A 24,718-nucleotide genomic window follows, 5' to 3' on the forward strand; every position below is an offset into this window, starting at 1 on the left:
AAGTAGAAAAGCAGAGCCTTCGCATAAAAAGGACAGAACCTCTACAATAATCAGTTCACAATGAAGCAGTGAGTGCTCCGGATAATGAAGTACTCCTGTACAGCAAAAGTACGGAAAACCGCTGAACACCGTCTGTCAGCTTTAACAATTTAGTGAAGAAGAAAAGATGATCTTTTTCATCAGTTTTCATCAGCCAAAAGAAAACAAAAGTTTCTTTTGGACTATACACATGATCAAATATTAGGATAACCTAGAGAACAACAATCTTAAGCAGCGCTTGAACACACTTGACCCTGCCCATATGGAAAAGAAATAGAAAAAACTTATAAGACTTGCATCAGATGTGGGCTACTTCATATAGTGAATCATATAAGGCTTATATGATTTACTCATGAAAGTGGCCACTTTCATATATTGTTTTAGTAAGTATCCAAAACATACAAGTTTCATTTATATAATTTTTCAAGGGATCTTATATCTGTTTTCACTCTTGTATGCTTTTCATACAAGTTTCACACAAGACCGATACAAACTTTATAAGATTTATATAAATCTTTTCCATATGGGTGGGCTTGGCAAAACCTATTAGTCTGATTTTCTCTTTCTTTTAACTTAGGAATGATATTCCAATTATTCAACAGTCATTGCAAATTACTGTGAAATTATTTGTCACCTAAATTTCAACAATATTATTTATTTAAATTATTATTATGTTCATCGTCAGACCTTTCTGGCAGGTTCAAGAACAAAAGCCCACGATAAGTGTGTGACCAGTAAAATGTAGTCTGTTCCTAATAACAAACATAACCAACCATCCCAGGGAAGATTGTTGTGGCACAACCAAGTGACCTGTAAATATACTGACCTGTAATTTTTTCATAAATGGCCAAGACAAGTTTTGATAGCAGCACGCAGCATTCATGAATACTTAGACTGACAGTTCACATCCCCTATGGACCATTTTCTTCCATAGTTTTTTATGACAGCACTATTGACAATATGTCTTACCCATCAGAAGTTTAATGATAATGATTTTTGAAATAATATCTAATCAGTGTGTGACTGTTATGTCATAATTAAACACTGCCCCTGGCATTCTGCATTTTAATAAGTTTTTATTTCCATTTATTCTTAAAATTAAACTGCAATGTAACAAATACCACTTTGAAATAGAAATGGCCCAGGTCAAGAATGAAAAGGTGAACCTGCCTCATCCTCCTGTCCCCACCTGCGAAAAAAAACCCCATACCAGCTGATACCCTGCAGGATTTATACTCACTGGTGTAATCCCACTACACAGCACACTGAGGCGTCGTGAAATGGCGAATTGATTGTGATCTGTCACTGTGACCCAGGTCTCAAACAAACAATGGCTGAGCAGCCTCAATCAAAATAGAAGAGGAAGAAACAGACTCCTGATGGGGGAGAAAAACAACGAAAACTAAACTGGTTGATTCAGTCTCATGTCAGTTGTGAGCTTCCATTCAGTAGTGGGATTCGAGGGTTGGTTTGTTGTTTAAGGTCACACTTCAGCAAGAGAAAAAGCATTGTTGGATTTGACTGTGCATGCAGACAGGCAAGTGTATGGCAAAGCAGCAGCAGCAGCAGTAAAAGCTCTGAAAGTCATCACAGCCTCTCAGCAACATGTGTTTCCACTATGTGCACGTCTGGAGCTCAAATTCCTTCTTCCTGTGCGCTGTGGCTCTCTTCTCAGTCGGTCCGGGCTCTTTTCCTTTTTCTTCTTCTTCTCCGGTCTCCTCAACTGTCATCCTCTTAAATCCACAGAGAGTGCTCCTTCATCAACTCCACACTCTTAAACCAACACATGGCCCCATCGCTGAGGCAATCAAACTTTCAACCTCCCTCTCTCCTTTTGCTGGTGCTTCCTCCTCCTCCCCTCAAATGTTCTCCCCTTCTTGCTTCCCCCTCTAAATTCTTTATCGCCCCTTCTCCCCGCTCCTCCTCTCTTCTCTTCCCTACAGCTGTGGTGTCTGTTTTGTCGTAAGCCGCGCTGCTGGGAAGAGAGCTCAGATGCTAACGTAGCATAACGTTAGTCCTCTCCGCCGCTGCCCTCTTCCAGAGCGTGAAGTCATCCTCTGGAAGAGCTCAGCGAGAGGACAGGGGAGGAGGCGAGAGGGGCAACTGGTGAGTGAGCGAGAGAGAAAGAGAAAGAGGGAGGGGTGTAAGAGGCAGACCCAAGCGAGACCCAAGGACTGAACAGCGCGAGCTCTGAAAAAGCAGCTGCACCGGCGAGTGAACCATGCGATGCCAGTAATGTCAGTCGCCTCGAGTCTGACTATAAGTAGAGATACTCAGCGAGCGCGTGCGAGTGAGTGTGTGTGTCTGGGGGGAGTGGATGAAAGCAAGGAGAGCTTTCTGGCACAGGTGATTTTCTTTATTTTGAGGAATATAAAACACCACTTATCAGTATATTAGGGATAGCTCGCTATTTAAACGAATCTTAGCCAGTTTAATAAAAACTCTATTCCAAAACAAAAGATCTTCTTTCAAAAGGTTGTAAAGTTCAGTTTGTTCACATCATTTTAAATGGGAACAGGCTATATAATAAACTGATAATCAACCTCCATCCTCCTGAATTTCTGTGGATCCAGCATTTGGCATCTTCTGTTAGTGAGTTCTCATTCCAATTTAATAAGCTCCAAGGCTACGAGAATCTGTTACTGAAGCATTGCATCCCTTCTTGCTCCGTCTTTGTCCTTTAACTTCAAATGTTGTTTAAAAGAAAATGAAAACATTCCAGGGAGGTAAACCGGGCAAACGAAGCAGAGATAAGCAAAGATTTGATTTGTTGTGGCCAAAATCCCCCGGCACCCCCATACTTCAATTAACTGAATTGGAATTCGCCATGATTTGGATTGTGTTAACAATCCAATTCTGGGTAACAGATTTATGGTTCACGACTCACAAATCAAACCAGAAAAAATAAATAAATAAATGCGCTCCTGACACCTTTGGCCTTGAAATATGCAGATTCTTCCTCTGAAAACTGCTCTTTTGCCATTTGTCTGTAGCTGGGGACCCAGCTCTCATTGCTAATAATGGTCCTCGACATGAAAGCGGGGTCATTTTGACAAAGAACTTTGTGATTGATGCATTTTCAGGTCTATTTTAAATTTGCAGACCTATCTGAGCAAAAACTTTGGAGGGGCAAATCAATCTGGCAGATATCTTAATAATTAGATGTTCACTGATCAGCTCGCCAACATAAAAAGGCCTTAAAAAAGACCATAGAAGACAACTATAGGAGATGATTACAAATTCTTTCCTTGGTTAAGAAAAAAACCCTTAACAAGAGCTAGCCAAGTCAAGAACACTCTGCAGGAGTATTAAGGTCCACAATAAAGAGACGTCTACAAGACTAGAAATTCAGAGGAGTTACAAAGTGCAATCCATTGGTTACACTCATGAACAAGGATGGCAGATTAAATATCACTAGAAAACATGTAAAAGAGGCTGAAGAGCTCTGAAAAATTCTTTCAACAGATGAAACCAAGATCAAGATGTACCAGAATGATGGGAACCACGACTGGTTTCTAGATTTATTAAATATGAAATCCTGACTGCAATACTCCCTGTTTTTGAGATTATCATTGAGACACTGAAGTTCAAATGCATTTACCCCAAGGCCCCAAACCTTGACTTTCATTAGAGCAGCTCTCATTAGATTAAACAGGATTTCAACTCCAAAACACACGCTTTTCAGTGTATATCAAAGTACCAAGCTTCAACACCTGACACTATCGTAGATAAATTATGTAGCCAGGGAGAGAAGAAAGAGTGGTAGAGTGGGGTGAGGAAGACGAGAACCAGCAAAGAGAAAAAAAATGAAAGAAAAGGACAGGTAGACAAGACGGCGAGAGGATGCAGATGAAGAGCAAAAGAACAGACAAAGAAAAGGAGTGGGAGAAAGGGAAAGGCAGGGAGAAATGAGGAATGATATTTATAGAACGAGACAAAGCCTGGTGTCTGTTACCTCAGGGGGCTCAGAGGCTCATCTTTCTGTTTTTTCAAATCAACACAGTGCTTCCAACTTATTGTCTTCGCTCGCTCTTTTCCACCATCACTCTCTCTTCCTCCATGTCTCAGATTGGGTTACTGTCTGCCCGCAGGCCTTTGCTGCAGCCTCATTAGTCCCTGCACTCCACACTGATTGTGTTTACTGGTAAACATGTAATGCTTTAGCGCATGCAGGCTTTTTTCTTCCGTCTTTGTGGGTGTCTAGTTGGCATGTGAACACAATTTCAGTAATCTACATCATAATATAGTACATTTTCTATAATTTAAGAAACAATACACAGTAATCATAATTCGGTGCTCGTTTTCACTACTGTTTTAAATACCGAATTAAAAAAACAAAATGTGCACTTAAATTTGTATAATAAAACTGGCCTAGAAAACCTCTCAAATTTGATAAATGTCCCACAGCATATACTCTATCATCCTCCATCTCATTCTCAGCTAGGAATAGCTGATGTAGAGGTTTAGTAAAGAGTCATCCTGTAACCTAAATATCTAGGTACAACTGGGAAATGAGAGACTAAGGCATTTCACAATCCTAGTTACTAAACTTTTGACCTTAACAACCAGCTGGTTCTCAAAAAAAAAAAGTGTAAATTTAAATGCCTAATGGCTCTGTCATTAGGAAGAAAATTGCAAGATTGCAGATAGTTATAGTGACTAACTAGTTACCCAGAGGTTGAGTGTGCAAACCCTCAACTGCTGGGTAACGACATTCGATTGCACAGGAACTGCACAGCTCACATGGTAGGAGGCAACCATTCTCCAACCAATCACAGTCAGACTGAGACTGCTTGGTGAAGGTTTGTAAATAAGTTCCTTCTTATTTACAAATGCAGACAGTTTGGCAAACTTCGGCAATCTGTGTCAATCTGTACCAATGAATGTAACTCATATATGATGTGTCTCTTTTGCAACATGAGACTTAACTCAACTAGGTACCAACTTGTTGTATTCTGGTTATATTCAAATTCAAATCACAACAACAGTCGCCTCAAGGCGCTTTATATTGTAAGGTAGACCCTACAATAATACATACAGAGAAAAACCCAACAATCATATGACCCCCTATGAGCAAGCACTTTGGCAACAGTGGGAACGAAAAACTCCCTTTTAATAGGAAGAAACCTCCGGCAGAACCAGGCTCAGGGAGGGGCGGCCATCTGCTGTGACCGGTTGGGGAGAGAGAAGGAAGACAGGATAAGAGACACGCTGTGGAAGAGAGACAGAGATTAATAACAAGTATGATTCAGCGCGGAGAGTTCTATTAACACATAGTGAATGAGAAAGCTGCCTGAAGAAGAAATCCTCAGTGCATCATGAGAATCCCCCAGCAGCCTACACCTATTGCATGTATTCCTAGATGAAAGCAAGACCCCTGAGCGTCTATGTCATTATGCAGTTAAATCCCTGACCTGCAGCAACAACATCATTATTTGTGGAGGAACTTCAGAATTTCTGTTTCAGATCTATAAGGCAGTAGAAGTAGTTAATCTGAATTGCCAACTTGATCCCATTCAATTGCAAACAACCCAAAACCTGACTGGTTTCATCCTAACGCATCAAAGTCACAACAACAATGTGTGTGAGACCTGGTCTCAGTCTTTAAAGCATCCATTTCAAAGAAAACAAGATCACAAGTCGACTGCACACGGCTGCAATAATTTTGGTTGTGCTGCCGTCCCCAGTCACCGTTTTCCCTAATGTGACTGGAGCACACAATTCACACGTTAGAATCGGCTTCATCACTGCTGCCAAACAATGTAACCTGACATCATTTCAGCTTGTTGTGAACCTTAAAAAAAATACACAATAGGGAGCTGGGCTAGTGGTCTGCTGGTGGGTTAGTGATGCATCGGTGCATAGAGATTCCCAGATTCCACAGAGACTGGAAAAGATGAGATGTTACCATGCAACGTTGGAAAAACCTGAGTAATCGCTTTGTTTCTCTTGTGACTTCTTATATTCCAACTCCAGCGTGTCACGACAACCACGACTCAACTACTGCAACTTTACAGACTGTTCTTATCAACTAGGAAATAATTCGATATTATGTAACTAGAGATTTGTGTTGGATACATGTCTCAAGTTTTGAAAGAGCAAAAGGAATATTAGATTATATGTGAGTTTGTAAGGCTGTGTGCCTGTGCTTTCATTTTTGTTCCTGTGTGTTCCTACTCATGATGAAATAAACCAGATACATCTGATTTCATTGCATGATTTACGTTAGTGCAAGGGTACATAATCACAATTTGATGCTGCTCTCTAAACACTTGGAGGCAAACTGAAACTAAAAACACAAACAGCAAACAGCAAACAAAAAAATCCATAGTTGGGGGGCCAAAACATACTCGCCTCCGCTTATGTGCGTGCCCCTTTGTGCTGCCTTCTTTTCTGCTCTCTTTTTCGGTTGGAGTGGCAGGGTGCGCCGTGATCACGAGGTGTTAAAAATCGACAAAAGTGGAGTGAGTTTATTTTGAAGGAGCAATCAGTGGCGGTTTCTTCTTTTCAATCTCCAGCAGCCCATTTATCCCCAAACCTCTCTCACTCCTGAAAATTGCATCCTCAATTCCCTCCCTCTAAATTGTATTTGTCTGCTCCATCTTTTTCTATCCACCAAGATTACCTCCTTCCATTCCTGCACCTCCTCTAATTTTCTCCTCGCTCTCTTTCCCATTTCCCTCATTCCTCCTACTGTTTGTATTTTCTTCCCATCTCTTGTTTCTTACCCTCTTCTCCTCATCCATCATCCCCCTTCCCTGAATCTCACAGCCATAATTGTCCCGAGCTAAAGCGAGAAAACAGATAAGTGCTTTTCTCCAAAAAACCCAGGGGGCCAGAATGACACTTGGGTGGACTGAGCGTCTTTTCAGCAGCCGAATGGCTTCGACGCGCTGCATAATTATCAAGATGACTTCTGAGATATGTGCTCGTCCTCTCAGCCAGAATGGAGATCTCAACCTCTGCTCTGGGTGGTCACTAATAATCTGCCTCCAGTATTATCTCATTGGTTTGTAGATTCATTCTAGTAATTGTCAGTGAACTTACAGACTTACTCAAGCCACTTGCTTTAATGCCTGCCTTTGACTTTTATTTGGTTAGCCTGCTACTTCCAATTTATTGCTGTTCAATTTAGGCCTTATTTGCATAGTTTTATAACTATTAACTATCACATTACTTTTGTAATTACTGACCTAAAGGACCATCCCTACTCTCAAAAGCTCTGTCCACATTAAGGTCAGATTTGTTATATTCCACATTCCAGGCAAGTCAAAGTTTAACCAGGAAGTCATTCTGTTAAGTTTAACTGATGTTTATAACAGACAGTATAAACACTAATTTTTAGTTTTACCCTTTCTTTCAAGGTAAGTTTCAGCTACTGTGAAGGACTGTGAAGTTCTTTGTGATCACCTGGCAGCTTGTGTTTCTTGCTTCCTCCTTCCATATAAACAAACAAACAAAAAAAAAAAACAAGAAAAAAGAAACTGTTGACAGGAAAAAGTCCAGAGCTCTTAATTATAAAAATATCCTGGATTGCTGAGAATTAAAACATTTTTTTAAAAAACCGTTTAAAAAGAAATAAATAAAAATTAAAAATACTGGTGGCTGCCAGTGCTACTCCCCTCAGCTTCCTAGTAGATGCACATATGGCATCAATTTGAAAATCCTAGGGGACATCTTTCCTGATGTATTGTGTTCACAAGATTTTAAGAAAACTTGACCTCTGACCTTGAGGTTGAAGTCAGCGAGATTCGAAGACCTATGGTATTAATTTGAAAATCGTACATCGCCTCCTTCTTGAGTTATGGGATTCACAAACTTGCCTGCCTGCCCACCGGAGGTGTGGTGACAATACCCCATCAGCCTTTTACAGCTTACGGGGTAAACAAAAAAAATAAATCAACAATATGTGCGATGTCTCTGATCAACAACTAAACTTTTTTGTCTGCATTCACAACAGCTTCTTTTTTAACTCACAGCACTGATAAGCGGGGCAATGGAAGAGAGACTGACAGGCACCCACCCACAGACAGAGGGAGACTCCCAAGAGGCCCTCAATAGGATGAACTGTGTGTGTGTGTGTGTGTGTTATGGTTGGGTTACTGTGGTTGTTAACAGGGGCCCCTAATCCTGGGCTGGGTTCTAATCCTGCCACTGGACTGTGACCCTGATGGCGCGTGTCTATAAGACCCCCCCTCGACACACACAGACGCAGACACACTCTTTAGCCTGTTGCCACTCAGGGACACACAGCAGCTGAGACAGCAGAGTATCCCATTAAAGTGAATAAACACACCCAAACACACCTCAGATCCAAACAGAGGGTATGCAGAAACAGCTAGTGCACAAGCTCAAACTGTCAAACTGACATAATCCCGCAGAGACGGACGTGTGTTAGCAACACACATGAAAATGCAGACAACACAAGAAGGATGATGGTGCAACATACGCACACACGCACACACCAGCAGCTGACATCTCCACAGCAGCCTTACAATAACAAACAGTTGAGCTACTAGAAATACCGCAGCGAGAGATGAAACGGGAGGTCTGAAAACTGAAACTGACGCAAAAAGCATCCCGCAGATTCCAGCAGCAAAGAGAAGCTACGGAAAAACGACAAATATTTTTATTGGAGCCAAACGGCCGTGATCGGCCAATCAAGTCCTTGATTAGGCTGCTGTAATTTGTACAACAAAACTGTGATTACATCCACTGCTTAGCGCCAATTACAGTTAATGGTGATTTCTTTGTGATCAAAGTCGTGACAATCAGAGGGAAAACTTTCTGCTGTGCAGAGAGAAAAAAAGAAGAAGAAGAAAAAGACTGAGACTGTCAAAGAGTAGTAATTATCAGGCAATGCAAATGAGGGCTTATGGGAGAAAACAAAATGAGTGTTTCACCAGTTCAACAGCACCAACAGCAACAAAGCTCTCCAGACACAGCAGAGGAAAATGACAGGATCGTAGTCGCAGCTGAGAAAGAAAAACTCATACCTCTGGCCAACAGGATATGCAGACATATAACCAATGAAATATCACATTCAGAATAATTCACAATTAAATAAATTTTCATGTTGACTGGATAGAATCAAATAATTTCTGCAGATTTTTCAGTTTCTTCTTCAAAACTCGTAAACTGGATTCAGATGTAGAATATGGGGAATTCTCCTGATATAGTTAAGCTTTTGAAACCAGTGAGAGACACGATGCTGTAAAATGTTTGAAGTAGCCGCACACTGTAAAGAATAACACCCAAGAGAAGCTGTGGCACCACAACAACACTGATTTGTATTAAATGGCCTAAAATATAGAGAGGGAGATCAGCCAGAGTCCAGATCACTGGTGATGCTGATGTTAATTCTACCGTCTGTAACCTAAGCAGAAATCAACAGTCACCCATCCAGGGTTTCCCAGTTAGCCACCTCGAGGCTTGATGTGTGACCACAATTGTAAAAACGAAACAATCGAAGCCTGTCTGCTCTCGGCAGTATGTCTGCAAAACTGGATGTAAAACCCCCATCCAAGATTTGAATCAGGAGTAACAGCCACCACAATCTAAAATAGTTTGGAACAATAGTCAGCAAAAGTCAGAGAGTCTTCTTTTTTTTTTAGCTGCATCAAGTTCAAAATTTTTTGAGCCCACAGCTTCAGTAGCATTTAGTAGAGATGTAGAGGACAGGTGGAAGATAAAAGGAAGGAGCCACATATGGCAGCAGGCAACTGAAAGGCTGTACAGTGAAGCAGTATCTGGTAACTGGCCGCCAGTGAGCATAGATGGATGCTGGAAGGAAGAAGAGCTGACCAGTTTGTTCCAATCCTCTCATCCGCACTGTGTGCTCAGCCAGCGTGGGCCGTCTCTTAAAACACACGGAACAAAAATACACATTTACTGCACCGGGCGGTTCTCTGGACAGTAACACAATAACATGACCCCACGGCAAAGCACTCATAAATCTACTTAATGGTGCATTCAATAAACCCACAAAGCTAGTGCAAACTTAAGATGTGCCAAAACGAGGCGGTCAAACGAAATCCTTCTGCCCCACATGAAAAGACGAGTTCTCTCTCTTTGCTTATAATAAATAAACCGCCTTCTAGGGGTCAGGAGAGGAAAGGAGGAGACAAGAACAACACAATAAAGAGACAAAAATGACTTTGTTTTGGATGAAAACTTTGGGGGAAAAAAGTCTTCTGGTGTACTGGTGATTCTGGTGGAGGCAACCATTGCTATACAAGTTTCATCAGATTCATCAGAAGCTACTGTAACAACTTCATGCATGCGAAAGTGTGCAGAGGAACTCATGATACTTCACATCAGGGTTTAAGGTTCAAATTCAGGACCAAACACTTCAAAATAAATTAAAATAAAATAAAATAAAATAAAATAAAATACAAATTTGAGAAGCTGGTAGAGCTCTGAGAAGAAAAACAGAAATCCAGCATGGACGGGATACTCACAGTGAAGAAGAGGTCCATGACACGTGTGTCCAATAGCGCTTCCCTCCAGGTCTCTGTGGGCTTAAGCGTGACGTTCTGCGTGGCCTCGAACATGGCGATGTAGTGGCGCCCCAGTGAATCGCCGCCAGTTAAGGCCAGTAACAGCATGAAGAGGAGGAGGAAAAGGAGGAGAGGGAGGAGTACCACACTCAAAGAGCACACTGATATTCTGGTTTCGTTTGACTGGCAGGAGAAACTTGTCAATTGTTAACCAGCTCTTCCTCTCATTGACCCTGTCAATCTTTATTCCACGAGTTTTTGTTTTTTCTAATTTTCTCACCCTGCCCTCCTTGGTGGCTTTGTTTTCTTCGCTCTTCCTTCTTTCTCCTTTGTCAGCTCTTCATTTGCCACAGCTTTTACCCACACAGTAAATCTCAAATTCTTTCTCACACTTTTGCCCACTGTCCCTCTCCCTCCTTCATCTGCTTTCTCAGACTTTCCCCAGTCTTTACCCTCTGACTTTGCCTGACACCTTCTTCCCTTCTTGTCCTCTTATTCACCCCTCTTCCTACCAGCCCTCCCTTCTTTCGCTGTTTTCTCTCTTCTGCTTCCTCAAGATCTGAAAAGCTCCAGACACACTCTCGCCGCAGCCAATCCACACTTGGCCTCTTTGTCCACTCCTCTGCAAGACGTCCTCGAGACTCCTTACTGCCCTGAAACACTCCCCCTCCCTCCACAGCCAATCACTTTGTCCCTCCTTCGGACTGCTTCCCAGTCCTGAAACCAAGGCCCCCCCTCATACTTCTATCACACTCTGTCCTCTCATGTCAATCAACACTCTTTTCCCTCATGAACATTTTTAAATTGTACTCCTTGGTCCTAACATGACGCTTTCTCTCTCCTTGTCCGCACAACCCGACCTTCTCATTTGAAACCATCATCTTAAACCCACAATCACTCTCTGTTCTGAAGGCTATAAAAACCTTTTCATCTTAATGTCCCTCGTCTCCTTTCTCCCAAACAAATCTTTTTTTCCACGCTCTCACAACACACAGTCTCCTTATTTAAGACTTTCTCTGCACCCACAAGCTTTTCACAAACCCACAACACACACACTCTCCCTACACAGCCGCAACACTTCCTGTCCTTATTCCAAAACTCTAAAAACACATCCACAACAAGCTTTTTTATTTTCTCCTTAGCTCATCAAGAACAATCCTTTTTACTACTCCCCTTCCCTAGGCCAACCGGGGCTTTTCTCTCTCCTTAACCAAGCACCTCACAAAAACCCACAACACTTTGCACTCATCAGTCAATTTGTCTTGCTTCTATTAGCCACCATTGAGAACCACTTCTTTGTTCCTTAAGCCAAAAAAAAAAAAAAAAAAAATTTGTCTTTTGATCATCCGCCTCCTACTGTAAAATACATTTTCACCACAAATCAAACAACAAGTAGGTTCCTTCTGTTTTCTGTCCTCCTGACTTTTGGAAGTGCAAACAATCTCTTACCTCACTAGAGAACAATCCATCAAACCTCTCTCTTCGTGGCCTCTCTGCAATCCTCCCTCCAACGCCGGCCTCGTCAAAACAAACTCCCACAGGAGGCTCAATAAACCGGAGATTATCTGTATATATCAACAGCTTCACAGCTTCAGTTGAGGCTTTTCATTATGAATTAATTTACAGAATATTTTTCTAACACATGCTCTCATAACCTGCTTAAGCGCATGGACAGATGGATTTTTCTGACAGAAAACACCTTTGGTTTGGGACACTATCCCAAACCAAAGGATGACATCAAATATTTTGTTTGCCAGAGCAAGGGTTTAAGACCCAACAAGAATTGGCTACAACTGAGGAGAACCATTGGCTTTCATGTGTGAAAAATTAATTTCCATAGTTGCTACCAACTGCTAAATCCCAAGTTAAAGCCAAAGGCTAAACTGGCCTATCCATCCATTTTCCTAACTGCTTATCAAATTCAGGGTCATTGAGGGCGGGAGCATATGTCAGCTGTTACGGGGTAGGGGGGTGGACGCACCCTGCACAGGTCACTAGACCTAACACAGAGAGTCAGACAAGCAATCACACTTACATTCAAGTGCACAGCCAACTTGGAATCATCAGTTAACCCAACATGCAAGTATTTGGACTGTTGGGTTATGCAGGAGAACCTGCGCAGGCACAGGCACAGGCAGGACGCGCTAACTGCACACCCAAAGCTGCACCCTCCCCTCAAATGAAACTCAGGGACACACAGGGTAAAAAAAAGAAAAAAAAAAAAACTTAAAAAAAACCCCCAACAACGAAAAAATAACTTAAAAAAAAAACCAAACAAACAAAACAAAACAAAACAAGATTAAAAAAAAAAGCAAAAACAGCAAAAAAAAAAAAAAAAAAAAAAAAAGCTCACCGATCCATATCACTACCCTGCGGCTCAGTGACAGCACAAGGAAACTTCCATAGGAATGTTTGATCAAAGCCAAACGGCGACAGAGGCCGGCAAGGTCACGCATTCCTGCCACACCAGTCGACAGTCACTCCCCGTGCACACACCCCACCACAACACACCACACCACACTTTTCGGCACAGAAGTTGGCACCTGTTTAAGGGCCTGTGGGATTGTGTGTGTGTCCGTCCATCCAATGATTGGCTTTCGGGCTACTTTAAAAATAGTCGTGGCGAGGCACAGGACCTCTAACTGAACCTTAGAGGGAATGAGAAAGAGGTCAGATAAGTAGTGAGTGTTCCTCAATGGTTAACAAACAACTGGAGTTAACCATTTCATTCTGATTAAACAGTCTCCTTTCATGATTAGTTCCACTGAAAGCCCCTCTTAACTTGATTTTAAACACTCTTTTTTTGTCTAGCTTAAATGTCAGTTGTCATGTTGGCTTTATAAAACTAGCCAAGGTTGTTGCCTTTTAACGTTCCTTTCATGTTCTAAATCAAATTCCTGTTTGTCAATCATCAGTGAAAAAGTCCAGGAGAAAAAATATATAATTATGAGGCCAGAGATAAAAGGGAAGAAAAAGAGAAGCAGGTTAATGCGTGGTCCTAATGCAAGTGCGGCTAACCTGCGACACACAACTAGAGGCAGTCTCCTCAGGGAGGGACCACCTCTGTGATAAAGGTCGTACAAACACTCCTAAAGATCAAATGACTGAGACTAAACTCACAAGACCTCAGGAATGATAACTACACAGCTACTTCAGCCATTTCACGCAGATGGACAGAGCAGTGATGTAGTCTGACAGGCAGAATTAGAGGAAAACTGGAAGAAATGTAATTGGTTTGAACCCTGCACTGTATTGGATTAAGAGCAGATTATAAACACTAGTGCTCAGGAATACATATTATCTTTACAACTTCCAAGCAGATGACTGAAAATAACTTGTAAGCAACTTTCTAGGAAAAAGATAACATAATATAGCCAAGTGCAGTATGCTTATTAACACTTTTTATATCTGTGCAATATCCTTGTAACGAAATGGAATTTTAATTAGAATTAGAATAGAATTCAACTTTATTGTCATTGCACATGTCACAAGTACAAGGCAACGAAATGCAGTTTGCATCCATCCAGAAGTGCTTTAGCCATGATATAGATATATTACAAAATATATATTAGCAATAATATAGGTATATAGATATATTACAGAAATGGGTCTGTTATAGGTATGAGGGTACAAAAATGGTATGGGTATGTTACAATGTACACGGTATGAAGATATGTTATGAATATGCTATAACTATAAGTATGTACAGGCTGTAATTATTTTATTTGAAAGTAAATATTTAAGGGTAGGCCTGCTAAAATAAGTCAGGTTCTTACAAGACCATATTATGGAGTGGAAAAATTTTCTCCTCCTTCTACATCTTTATTTAATAGTCGCCATGTTGCTGTGCATGATGTTCTTTTATTCAACTCTTCTTTTATTTTACCAATATAAATGCGATAAGGACCGTTTTCCCTTAACAACTTACAAGAAAAAAAATAAAATACATGCCATGACTATTATTGGCCATCACGACCTTACAATCACTGAGTCTGACTTAATTTTTTTTCCCTTTTACAATCATTGTTCAAACATAACTTTCAAAAGGAGTGTCTCCTCTCTTGTAAAATACCTGGAAGTTAGGTAAAGTTAAAAGACTCCACTACTCGACTACTTGCAATGTAAGATGGGGAAATATTGCTTGTTTAGCCACAAAATTACCAAGAAATGACACAGTACTTAAAATTACTTACAGAATAATTTGTCACCCTTCCTGTGAAACACCTGAAATTAAGTAGCACTAAAATGACTCGCGTTACCTAAAGTTACTAACACATTACCTAAATTACAGCATAATTCTATCTTTGTTTCCTGTAAAAACATTACTTGTTAACCCCTTATTGCACTTTACCTACCTTTAAGTATTTGTAGGTAAATATAATGACATTACATTTTTTATATATTTGTAATAACTGATGTAATTTATCACCGTTAAGCACTGGCTATTAGTTTGGCATGGCTCGTGCATGTTCTCTGGGTTTACTTATAGATGTGGTACACCCAATATGTCCTCTGTGTAAAAGAAACTATGGACAATTTTTTATTTCCTCACTTAACTACGATTAAAACATTTATGCACTTTTCTAAAGCAGTTACATGACTTAAAAGTTACAGTTTGAATACCCACTTCTCATTAAATGTTCACTCACTTCACGTTCACTGCTTATAAACAGAGGAGCTTGCTGAGCTGACAAGTGAATTTACAACTTCAACAGCTCTTTTAAAAACAAGAGAGGAAAAAAAAGATGGTGTGGTTGAGTGTGCGTTTGTGTGCGTGTGTGTAGCGTACATGCCTCCTGGATGAGTAATATACATGGAGTGACTAGGACATGTGGCTGTGGTTTGGTGGGTTTTTAAAAGACATCACCTGCTACTATATGAACTGTTCCAGCAGGCTCAGGAATAACCAGAGTGACACGTCAGTTTTCCCACTGCAGAGATAAGATGTACTGACAGACACACACATGCGCACACACACAGCCACTGTAAACCACTGACCACAAGAGTTTAAATCAAATACAAATGAAGAGATTTGAACACCCAGAGCTCTCACATGTAACTTCCAAAACTGCCATCATACAGACATTCAAACCAACTTTGTAATACCTTAATTAACTCCAGCCAACAAAGAAACACTAATAAATCAGAAACAGCTGGCTGTTCAGCACTTGTGGATGCACACTACCTCAGCCCAGGTATTGTGCATCAAAGCAGCGCTCCCCTCTTCGAAACATGAAGGAACACAGTTGCAGTTAAAAACCATCCTCTTTCGCTTCGTGGGCTATAATTCAATGCACACTGCTGAGCAAAAAAGCAACCGCACGACTCAAACGGAGCAAATGTGGGCAGATTCCTTTCATAGCATACTGAGCAGCTGAATTATGTGCACCACAAATCCAAACAACAGTGTTTCAATGCCAAATCTGGTTTGATGATTTTGTTACCACATGCTACTCAAAGTGAACAAACTATAAATTTAATAATATGAACACTAATGGTACGTTGTCAGCTCCTTTACAGATTTCTAGAATAAAAAACAAGAGTTAACAGACCGAGGGTCTATTTATGTTATATTTACGAATATTTCAACAGTAGCCAAGGACAAATCTGACTTAATCATTCTAGATAAGAAGTTAAAGTATCAGAAAAGTTATTACATTTTGTTTTGTGTCATTTCTTGCTGTGCCTCCATGAAAGCCTAAAAAATGTTTTTAAATAACACTGTTGGCAACTAATGCTAAAACTAAACTCTTCTTATATTAAATTGGTGGGATCCTGAATTTTATGAACACTCTTTAAGATGTTTCAGGTTGTAACACAATAGTGAACTCTTGTAGGGGCACGCAAAAAAGGACTATGCCAGTGAGTTTTCTTTTCTTTTCTTTTTTTTTAATGCAAATAGCTAAACCAGTCAATAACATGCCAGCAATTCATTGTGTAAGTACACAGACATGGTCAAGACAACCGACTGAAGTTCAAAGTGAGCAGCAGAACGGTGAAGAAAGGTATTTTAAGTGACTTTGAATGTGACACGGTTGTTTGTGCCAGTCGGGTTGGTCTGAGTTTTTCTGAAATTGTTGATCTGCTGGGATTTTCCCACACAACCATCCTAGTGTTTACAGAGAATTGTCTGAAAAGGGGAAAATATTCAGTGAGCAGAAGTTCTCAAGCTGATAGAAAGACTTGAGAACTACAGAAAACCACACCAGGTGCCACTCCTGTCAGCTAAGAACAGGAAAGTAAGGCTACAGACCATACTGGCTCACCAAAATCAGACAACAGAAGATTGGACAAACGCTGCCTGCTCTGATGAGTCTCGATTTCTGTTGTAACATCAAATGGTAGGGTCAGAATCTGGTGTAAACAACATGAAAGCATGGATCTATCCTGCCTTGTATTAATGGGTCAAGGTGCTTGTGGTGGTGTAATAGTGTGGGGGATTTTTCTAGGAGCACTTTGGATCCCTTAGCACCAACTGAGCCTTGCTTAAAAACCACAGCACACCAGAGTATTGTTGCTGACCATGACCCTCCCTTTATAACCATAGTGTACACGTCTTCTGATGGCTGCTTCTGATAGAATAATGTGCCATGTCACAAAGCTCGAAGCATCTTAAACTGGTTTCTTAAACATGACAATGGAGCTGATTGTACTCAAACGGCCTCCACAATCACCAGATCCCAATGTAACAGAGCAACCTTTGGATGTGGTGGAACAGGAGATTGGCATTAAGGATGTGCAGCCAAGAAATCTGCAGCAAGTGTAAAATGCTATCATGTCAATGTGGACCAAAATCTCTGAGGAATCTATACAGCACCTTATTGAAACTCTGCAATGAAGAATTACAGCACTGCTGAAGGTAAAAGGGGTTCTGAGTGTTAATTTCTTTTTGCTTCCTTTATTCTCTTTTTGCTTCTTGCACTGAGATCATGTTCTCAGAGTCCAATTTTTAACATAAAACAATCAATGCCAGTATTGAGGATTCACTTTAGTTTGCTGACTGCAAACTAAAGATTGGTTTTCAAATGGCTAACCAATGCCAGGTTTCTGCAACTCTGTGACTAAATTGATTTAGCCCCTTTGCAACAATTCTATTTCAGCTTCACATTTCCAACTCCTTCACAACAGTAGCTACTTGCAGACAAAGCACCTTGCAAATCAGCATGACAGTATTTTTGTGACTGTTTTAAATAGCCAACAATCAGTCCATCTCAGCAATCAACGTTTTGCAAGCCTAGACAACCTTGATGCTGGAGGATCCTGGATTAGCAAGCTTCTCCTGTATCCTCTATTCATTATTGTTGATCCAGACTGAGGATGGGCCCGCTGCACAGGAAGACTGGATGAGAGTCTGCCAGTGGCCGTGTGAAGACCGCAGCGCTATGCTAAGGCACGTGGTAGGGTTTAAGTGATATATCCTGTCTTAAGACTCCCCTGCAGCCTTGCCATGTGAAATAACAGTCCAGGAATACTTCCACAGCGATGCCACCCCCTCCCTTTCTTTACCCCAATATTCTTCTACTGTTTGGCCCCCCCATCTGTTTACACAGCAGTTGTCATTAATTCTCCCTCTACTGAATTAAAGCAATTACACCACTGTGCTCAACGTCAGCTTGTTTTTTCAAGATCAGGAAGTAATACTGTGTGGACAAGGCTATGAAAGTTACACCACAGATGGTTGTATATTAATTTCATTGATGACGCACAGCAAGAAGTGAAATGATTAGAATTAGAAACAAAATATACTTGAAATCTATCACAGCCTTGAAAAATGCACTAGCTGACTAAAAGTCCATCGGCATATGCTGCATCTGTATTCTCCCTCCCACCTGTGTTTAGACAGTAGTTGCTAAAGATTCGCCATACAGGTCAGGGCCAAGGCAAACATCCAGCATCAGCTTACACGCTCCTAATCCTAACCTTAACCTGAGGGCCAAAATGCCTAGAGACTGATCCTTAAAGACGAGAAAATAGCGAGCCACGCAGAGACAAGTGGTGGGATGACAGTCGTCTCTTCAGTACAAGAATAACTCCTATTCAGGCAGCTGGGGGTAATTATTTCTCAGAGAAGTTAATGCCACTTTTATTAAGCTTCACAAACATGTGTAAACAGGCCAAGTGACATATCGAAATTTAGACACCGTCTCAGTGGCAGAGGCACAGAAAGCCGTGCTTCAACTTGAAACAACTTGACATTCAGGGAGCTGATACGCCGTGAAATCTACACTTTCCTCTTGACTGAGGAAAAAGATGGGTAAACAGATGGGTAAAAAAAAATAAATCAAGTATGAACCGCTACAGAGAAAAGCCCAACTTAGACTGATTGCAAAGACAACCAAATCATAAGGAAAAAAAATCTACATAAAACAAACACACAAGGATGGAGGCTTATCCATCTGTTAGCTCAGACAGCCATTTACAGCACCTGACTGCCGCCACAGCCTCGAGGCTCGAACGCGGCCCTGGCAAGAGTCAAGCTCAGTGTGGAGTGACAGTGGCCTACCAATGCCTGGGGAGCGTGTCTCCACCAGATGACACCAGAGCCAAAGGGCCGAGCTTCAGACGGCGGCGAGGACAGATGACAGGCATGCCGCTCGGTTCATCTGAGGGAGGGAGGCTTTTTAAAAAGGCTCTTTTGAACTAGGAGAGAAGTGCGTGCGCGCTTGTGTGTGTGTGTTCGTGTGAAAGGTAGTTGCTGTCAGCCATGCAATTAAGGAGAGGCCCCCTGATAACCACACTGGCATACGTTCGTCGCCACGCAGCAGCACAGGCGTGTTGTGACACTTGCAGACAGGCCACCGCACTTATCCGGGCCTCCCAGTGGTCTTCATCAATCTGTTCCCCTTTTCAACAACAGACACTTGAAGACATCACATACGCTCACATGGACATCAAGGAGAATACCACCTGAATTAAGAATTTTAATGTTATTTTTATGGCCGAAGACAGTCCACTGAACATTTATGACAACTCAACATCAAGAAACCAGAGAACTACAGCTCTATTTGCGCGCAGCTTATACCGCAATTTAAATATAAATGATGCAGTTATCTTTGCTTCTCAGTCATTCAAGCTAACTGAAGCACTACCTGCTCTTATGGTTGCAGTTCAATTTAAAATAACATTACACATTAAAATATCAACTATAAAAGTGATTACATTTGTAATGTGCAATGTACAGTCTCATAGGATTGACTGTAAAATTTTGTTAAATGATTATTGTTCAAGAACTTGAACAAGATTCACCTCTTCTGAATAAACAAAAGATTAAAATTCTATTAAAGTCAGGGTGTGCAAAGATGAAAAATTCCTCAATACTACTACATGCAATATTATAATATTATCTGGAAATCTGGTTAAAAAAATAAGACATTCGCATTTATAAATAGAGTCTGGTTAGAAGGCTTGGGTGGTATCAAGCTATAAAATGGTATGTCGGTATATAGATAGAATGCTCCTTGTTCCAATAAGATGACACTGATGTGCCATAGTGAGATGATATACTGTAGTGCACTGCACAAAAACACCACCTAAGCGCAGCTTCTAATGAAGGAACATCCAGCTGAGCTCAGTGAGCTGTGAAACATGGGGCTGCAAGTCGTAAATGAAGCGTAAATAGTAAACTTTAAGTATTTTGGGTTTAGTCCTGTTGACAGAAGAGAGCCAGCCAGCACAAACAAAGTGCTGTAGACTATTTGTTGATAGAAGAGTAAACAGAGCAACACTTCTGGATCTACATTTAGCCCACTGACGTGCTGATGGTCTGCTCCCGTGACAACAGTCATCAGGGCCTGCAATAAGCTGTGGAAGAAGTTACGAGCTTCCCTAACTAAAGGGAAGAAAATGATCAGTGTAGCTAACAATATGAGTGCTAGCATAAGCAGCCTTATTGTTAACATGCCTGTACTGAATGTGGTCATGCTATGCTGTGGTCCAGCAATTGTCAGTTTATCCTGCTATTACACGTAACAAATGCAGAAGCCTGGTATGTGCACTGCAAGCAATCTAGACTTCTAATTACACAGTGGAATTTCTATTTAATCATCAGTTATTTTCTATTAGTTGTAAGTTCACAGTCACATAATCTCAACCTAATAGGTCCCTTACACGTACAACAACTGCTCTGGAGGCTTCGTATAGACACCCGACACTAAATTCAAATTCAACTGTTGTCTAAAAATTGACTGTGCTCACACAAACAGAAGACTTAAAAGTGTATCTTTGAGAGCGCACACGTATTGCTTCGAGCGAGCTGGGCATACCAAGGGGAGCCTCGACAAGCTGAGCCGGGGGTGGTGGTGTATTGGAATGATACGGGGGATGGACATACAGACACCTCTTTGAAAATGATACACTGCCCTGGCTGGCAGCAAGCGCCACTCCAGATCCCCTCAGACAGGCAGAGAGGATGCCAAGCAGTTGGGATTTAGACTGTAATGAGCATGGCTGCGCACACACTAAGACACACACACATGCACACACACACTCTAAGTGGCTAAGTCGACTCAACAATGCAGCCAACTGCAAAGATAACACGGATGTGTGCAAAAGAGATGAACAACAAAGCAAAACTGATAGACCGATATGAATTCCTGGCCAATGCATACCAGCATAGTCACATACCAATACCAATTAGGGTGGCCATAGTGAGGCTCTATTTACACTAAAAACACATAAAAGTACACACAAATAAAAACCTACACTTATGAGGACATTCCCCTCAGTCTCTTCCTAAAACCTATAACCTTCAGAAAAAGGATGCTTACAAACAAAGTCAGCTAAAAATATTTGGGTAAATAAAATAAAAGAGGGAAGGTCTGCAAAAAACAAAGCAGACAACCACGTAAACACACACACACTTTTTATATATAACATCGTAATACTGTTTAACTTTCCCAGTTATTGCCAAAACTCTTGCACTCAAGTTGTGTCTAACAATGTTTTCAGATTTCAGCTCATAAACTGACATAAAATGTTAAATATTATCATAACCAGCTGAAGTGATGATTAACACTACAAATATACTGCACTTTTTCTCCATGACTTCCTAGACCTTATTACTCCATCCTATCAAGCATGTAACAAGGTTACCAAAGACACAAAACAAAAAGAGTGTAGTTTGACTGTAAGCTCAATAGTGTAGCTGGGTGGGCCTGTTTTTTTCCCCCTGACCTTCATGTGTCAAGACTTAAAAATTAAATTTTTTGATCGTGGACTTTCCAGCCTCGCATCAAACCTCTTGGTCTCTTAGAAAGAAAGGATATAATTGGGAGGCAGGAAGTTCCAGCTGAGGACGTGATTGGCCAAAGCCAAGTAGCGCTGGAAGACAGAAGACATCTGGGCATTGAGGTTTTCTCGGCGGCTGAACTCCTGCAGCACCTCCATGGTCATCATGAAGATCTGGCGGAGGCCATCCTCCTAGAAGAAGTGGATGGAAGAACAGATGGATGCATGAGTTAAAGAGCAATAAAGTGAATACGTCAGGAGAGCGTAGAGGACAGGTGGGATAGTGGGGGACAAACCTGGAACAGTCGCTTGCAGTTACCATGGAACTCCATGCTGAGGCCGATGCTGCTGGTCTTACTGGAGCTGGAGAACTCACTGAGCAGAGCGGTCAGGATGGAGCAGGCCAGTGTTTGCTGCAGGAGAGAATGATTGTATGATTGTGGAGGTCAATGGTTACATAAAAAGTTACACTAACATCCATCTTTTTCAAAGATTATTTGTCACGAGCCGGAAAGAAGGAAACCTCTTGAGGCCTCACGTGAAAAGACCATCTGCTAACTGCAAACACAGATGATTAAAGGGCGCACGTTACAGTTATCCCCATCTGCACTTTTTTTATTCTTGGAGTCTAGTAGAGTAATTTTACATGATTTACAGTTTCCTTATTCTCACCGTTCCAAATAAAGCAACCGTCTTCTGATTGGCTGCACTTTTCAAACAAAAGATTTTAGAAGTGGTTGGAGAAGCTTTGCCGACAGCCAAAACGCAGCATCCTATCTGAAGCCTGAGCTTTGGTTTACAGGAATTACTTGTATACACACTGATCTCATTGTTTAAAACTGAGGACATGTTTATTATGAGAAACTGCAACTTTAACAGTGAAAAACATCCGTAAGTGTATACGTTTTAGAGTGTGCTATTGATGAATGTCCCACGATACACAAATTGGCGAAGAAGAGAAACAAAAACAAGTTGTGTTTGGTAGCAGGAGCACTAACTGGACAGCAGAGAAAACAAAAAATTAGAAAACATTTTGTTTTGCCTTTGGGATGATTAGTTGGCAGTGACGTTCCAAAGTAAAATTGTCTATTTACATATTGAATAATTACATTAATTTTCATTTACACTAAAAATTTCAATATCACAGTGTACACACTGTGATCTATGAGCTTGTCTATGGACCAGCAAGAAGATATCCAGTCATCACTCGATATAAAAAGGACAAATCAACACATTATATCCTTAAATTTCTTGTTCATCCAAAAGATATACAATGATTCAAAAAAAAAAAAAAGAATTGAATAAGAGTTGCTTGATTAATATGTCTCAACAACTAATTATTGATTATGAAATTCAATATTTAAAACACTGTACAAATTTCAATTTAAAAAAAATTAGGACGCTGTAAAATGTAAATAAAAACAGCAATGATTTGCAATTCTCATAAGCTCACCTTTTATTCACAATAGAGCACAGAAAATTATTAAACTGAGAAAATCTATCATTAAGAAAAATATGAGCTCATTTCACATTTGATGGTAACAACAGCTCTCAAAAACGTTGGAATCGGGCAGCAAAAGTGGTACAAAAGAGAAACAGCTGGGGGATTATTTGGCAGCTAATTAGGTAAACTGGCAACAGGTCAATAACATGATTAGGTATAAAAAGAGAATCTTAAGGAGGCAGAGTGTCTCAGACGTAAAGGTTTACCAGTCTGCAAAAAACTCCCACTACAAACAGTGGAATAGTTTATGAAAGAAAGTCCTTGAGGTAAACTTGTGAAGATAAGATTAAAAGATTCCAAAAATCAGGAGAAATCTCTGCGTGCAAAGGACAAGGCCAAATATCAACACTTAATGCCTGTGATCTTTGGGTCCTCAGGCGGCACTGCATAAAAGGCGGGCATGAGTCGGTCATGGAAAAGACTGCATGGGCTCAGAACACTTCCAGAAATCCCTGTTTGTGAGCACAGCTCACTGTGCCATCCACAAATGCAGCTTAAACCTCGATCGTGCAAAGAAGAAGCCATATGTAAACATGATCCAGAAATGCTGCCAACTTCTCTCCATTTAAAATGAACTGAAGAAGAGTGGAAAACTGTTCTGCGGTCAGAGAAATCAAAATTTGAATTTTTTTTTGAAAAACATGGATGCCACATCCTCTGAACTAAAGAGGAGAGGAACCATCCAGCTTGTTATCAGCACATAGTTCGAAAGCCTGCAACTGTGATGGTATGGGGGTGCACTGGTGGCTATGGAATTGGCAGCATGCACCAGTGCATCAGTGCTGAAAGGTATCCAGAGGTTTTGGAGCAGCATATGCTCCCATTGAGATGAGGCCTTTTTCAGGGAAGGCCTTGAATATTTCCTAAACCACATACTGCATCTATAACAAGAGCATGGCTTCACAGTGGAAGAGTTCAGCCGCTGAAGTGGCCTTTGCAGACCTTTTACCAATTATAAAAACAATCTGGCACATAATTCAATGAAAAATACAACAAAGATCCAGAACTGTGAACAGCTACAATCCTTTATCAGACAAGAATGGGACAGCATTCTTCTCCCAGAGGTCCAGCAGTGGGTCAGTTCCCAGATGTTTACACAATGTTGCTGCTACACAATGTTGTTGCTACACAGTGGTAAACATGGCCCTGTCCCATCCTTTTTCTGTGCTCCCTTGTGAATAAAATATTGGTTTATTAGATTCAGTTTTTATTGACATTTTACAGTGTTTCAACTTGTTTTTGTAGCACGTCTGACGAAGAAGTCATAACCACAAAAGGGCTTTAGGGCCAGATTCAAAAGACTGGGGGAATATGGTGTCATTAGAAGGTGACCATTTGGGGGATTTCAGTCCAAACAACAACAAATAATTTTGTGCATGATCGGTAAAATTCAGTCTGATTTGTAGCCCTTTACACAACATAGTTGCCTTCTCGTATGAGAAACAAATGA

The 24,718-nt window shown here is 40.9% G+C and overlaps 1 protein-coding gene across 1 annotated transcript in view; it reads right to left on the minus strand.

The window, feature by feature from the left end:
* The window catches only part of xpo4 (exportin 4), a 52,847-nt gene that overhangs the window by 20,429 nt on the left and 7,700 nt on the right, over positions 1-24,718 (minus strand). The window contains exons 5-7 of the mRNA XM_063499420.1: positions 22,061-22,177; positions 21,803-21,956; positions 10,500-10,612 (exon numbers count right to left, since the gene is read on the minus strand). Coding sequence (XP_063355490.1) covers positions 10,500-10,612; positions 21,803-21,956; positions 22,061-22,177 — 384 coding nt within the window. The remainder of the gene's footprint in view (positions 1-10,499; positions 10,613-21,802; positions 21,957-22,060; positions 22,178-24,718) is intronic.

The sequence above is a fragment of the Pelmatolapia mariae genome, linkage group LG16_19 (genome assembly GCF_036321145.2).
Source record: "Pelmatolapia mariae isolate MD_Pm_ZW linkage group LG16_19, Pm_UMD_F_2, whole genome shotgun sequence".
Lineage (NCBI taxonomy): Eukaryota > Metazoa > Chordata > Actinopteri > Cichliformes > Cichlidae > Pelmatolapia > Pelmatolapia mariae.